This window comes from Oryzias melastigma, unplaced genomic scaffold, assembly GCF_002922805.2.
Source record: "Oryzias melastigma strain HK-1 unplaced genomic scaffold, ASM292280v2 sc00288, whole genome shotgun sequence".
NCBI lineage: Eukaryota > Metazoa > Chordata > Actinopteri > Beloniformes > Adrianichthyidae > Oryzias > Oryzias melastigma.
In genome coordinates, this window is record NW_023416906.1 from 78779 (window position 1) to 81596 (window position 2818).

Here is a 2818-nt window from a genome sequence, read left to right on the forward strand (position 1 = left end):
GATGCCTTTGGAGTTTCCTTTGAACCGTCATTGTTTTTTACTTCCTCAGGTGTTGCAGGAGGTAAAAAATCGAGTAAGTCGTCCAAATCTATATCGTCAAGGAGGTTCTGGAAAGTAACTTGACCACTTGGGCCGGGTGGGTTTTGCGGCTGTCGCTCCATTGAATCAATGTATTCGGTTGGTGCGGTAACAAAATGTTGTTCTGTCTGAAATTTGCTTGTTATTAACCTTGCTACAGTATAACCAGCTGCATACCAGGAGTCAGGAGTCGCCTTCAAGGACTTTTACTGATGATGTCAAATGACATCATTTGTTTCACCTGTAGCAGTTGTCATCACACGGTGATGTCATCACAGTGATGTCATCAAACGGTGATGTCATCACAGTGATGTCAGAGACATGACAGGTGGATGTCATATCTCTGACATCACAGTGATGTCATCACAGTGATGTCAGAGACATGACACGTGGACGTCATATCTCTGAAAATTCTCTGGAAATGTTTCACAGATTAATAGATGTTGAGCAACATTTGGATAGGGAGAAATGTCAGAATTACAGTGGTGGCAAATAAATCATACATCTGCATTCTGTTCTTATCTGGGCAGAGTTTAGGTGAAGAAAACAACAGGGAAATCAGGGCCCAGCACACCCCCTTCAGGGGGTTGCAGCCTTACGGTGCTGCCAGCTTCAGCACTCTAAGTGGGGGGAGGACTAGAAAGTGTCTGAATGAAGCATGGAGGAGTAGCCAAAGATGGCATAGCCTATCCCAGCCTCAACATTCTAAAGGTATGTCATTCTCTGTAGCAGAAATACTTTTAGCTACAGTTATTAGTTTTTCTTTACTGTGAGACACATCAAAATTGACTTCCTTTATCTCTGTTTTTAGTGGTTTTGTGAACACAGAAATGTTAGCAACTTTAACTGGACAGAAAAGATCTTCTGCATCTCTACGCCTCAACCCCGTCGTGGAAAGCTAGCATTAGCATTATGTTGCAGGAGGCACCACATGAGGGTGCTATCATCAGTTCTATAAAAAGAAGGCTGAGAGAGCAAGTAAGGCAATGCCAGTTTCCTGTGTTTGACCAGGTTGAATGGGAAGCTCTTCCAGTGAGTCCTTGTAAGACTGATGATGTTTTTTGTAAGATTGATTGTATTTTTAATTTAATTGGTTTTGTATTTATCATGTTTTTAGGATCATCTGTATGTTTATGAGAGGATGGACTGGGCTTGAGAGTGTGATGGCGTACCAGGTGACAGAAGTTTTAACTATGCTGCAAATAATAAGTTTTGGTAAATCCTGTGTGTGGTAATGTTTTGTAATTCTGTTTTTAGTGCCATTGCTGTAGCCTGCTGTCCTTTTAGATTAGGCCTTGGCTGAGGTCTTGAAGAAACGTTTGCTGTTAGTCCGCTCCAGGCAGGTGTTTTGTGATTAAGTAGATTGTTCGGGCGTTCTAATGCCGGGTCTGCCTTTGTCTTTGTCACACATGCGCAGTGGTGCTAATCCGCTCAGCAGTGACGTAACAGGAAGTTCTCTGTAGGCTCATAGCAACATGCTAGCTCGAAAATGTGGGAAACACAAGGAAAATAAAAGAGGAAAAAGTGTCAAATGTAATTTCTGCTAGACAGAATTTGTGTTCCATGAGAGCACTATGGCAATAAATGATCACCTGAAGATGAAGCATGTTGAGACTGAGTTTGATCACGCTGAACAGAGAGCTTCGTCTAGCTAAGCTAACATCGGCGCTAACACAGCTAGCTCTGCCGCGGCTGTCATTACTGCGCTGTTTGAAGATGAAGCAGAAGATCTGCAGCAGATCCGTGTCTACGGCGCTTCTGTCTGCACAGTGAACGTTTTATAATCTGCGCTCTTCTTCTAAACGCCGCGAGGACGGCGCGGATAATGAGTTTACACTGGACGTGAACCGCTCATCCAAGGCTTCATTTATATTCCGCGCCACGATCACGTTGTTCGGTTCGAAGAGCGGATTATGAAACATTCACCGCGCAGACAGAGAGGCTGTGTGTCGGTACGTATCTGCCGTGGAGTTATGGAACGATTTAAAACTACGAGTCCCAGAAGTGAAGGAGCTCACCTAAAAGTCCAGAGCTAAGTTTACAAGTGTAACATTACATTATCTGCATTAAGCTACAAGTAAATGTAACTTAAAGTCACTAAAATGACAACAAACAGCAAAACAACCACAACATTAAAGAAGTAACACAGATTTATGGGTTCTCCCCCAAACTGAAAATATGAAGTATCGTTCTGTGCATGTGCATTGGATGTAATGAAAGAATGAAAGTACTGATGTACATTCTAACATCTCCTGCTTTTCTCCCTTTTTAATATATAAATGTCCAAACTTTTAATTTATTTTCTTTGTTTACATGGACATCCTCAGGTTTTTTATGTATATATTGAGTTCAAAGATGTTATTAGTGTTTCGCTTTAATAAATGGGCTTCAGTGAGCAAATATTTTGAGTGTGTTTATATCTAAAAATAGCTTTTGAAATACTTTACACATGTTTCATTAAATATGTTTTAAAGCTTTAAAAGCTCATTTGATTTAAGTCTTGTTTTAATGCCAGAAACAAATGAGGCAGAAAAGCTGCAGATTCATTAAAATATAATAAACTATTGTCTTTATTTTAGTGAGAATATAGCTTAAAGACCTCAAGTTTAAAGATAATGATGGTTAAGATGAATGTTTTACATCCAGTCGGCGTACGAACCGATTAGTCGACTAATCGAAAAAAATAATCAGAGATTATCCATCCTGGTCACTCCCAAAGAGAACCTCAGCATCTTCATCT

The 2818-nt window shown here is 40.5% G+C and overlaps 1 protein-coding gene across 3 annotated transcripts in view; it reads left to right on the forward strand.

Annotated features, from left to right (window-relative positions):
* The first annotated feature begins 1081 nt into the window (after positions 1–1081).
* The window catches only part of LOC112141925 (HMG box-containing protein 1), a 14256-nt gene continuing 12519 nt past the window's right edge, over positions 1082–2818 (forward strand). For all 3 annotated transcript variants that reach the window (XM_024265138.2, XM_024265139.2, XM_024265140.2), the window contains exons 1-2: positions 1082–1110; positions 1196–1253. In XM_024265138.2, coding sequence (XP_024120906.1) covers positions 1206–1253 — 48 coding nt within the window. In that variant the 5' untranslated portion in view covers positions 1082–1110; positions 1196–1205. The remainder of the gene's footprint in view (positions 1111–1195; positions 1254–2818) is intronic.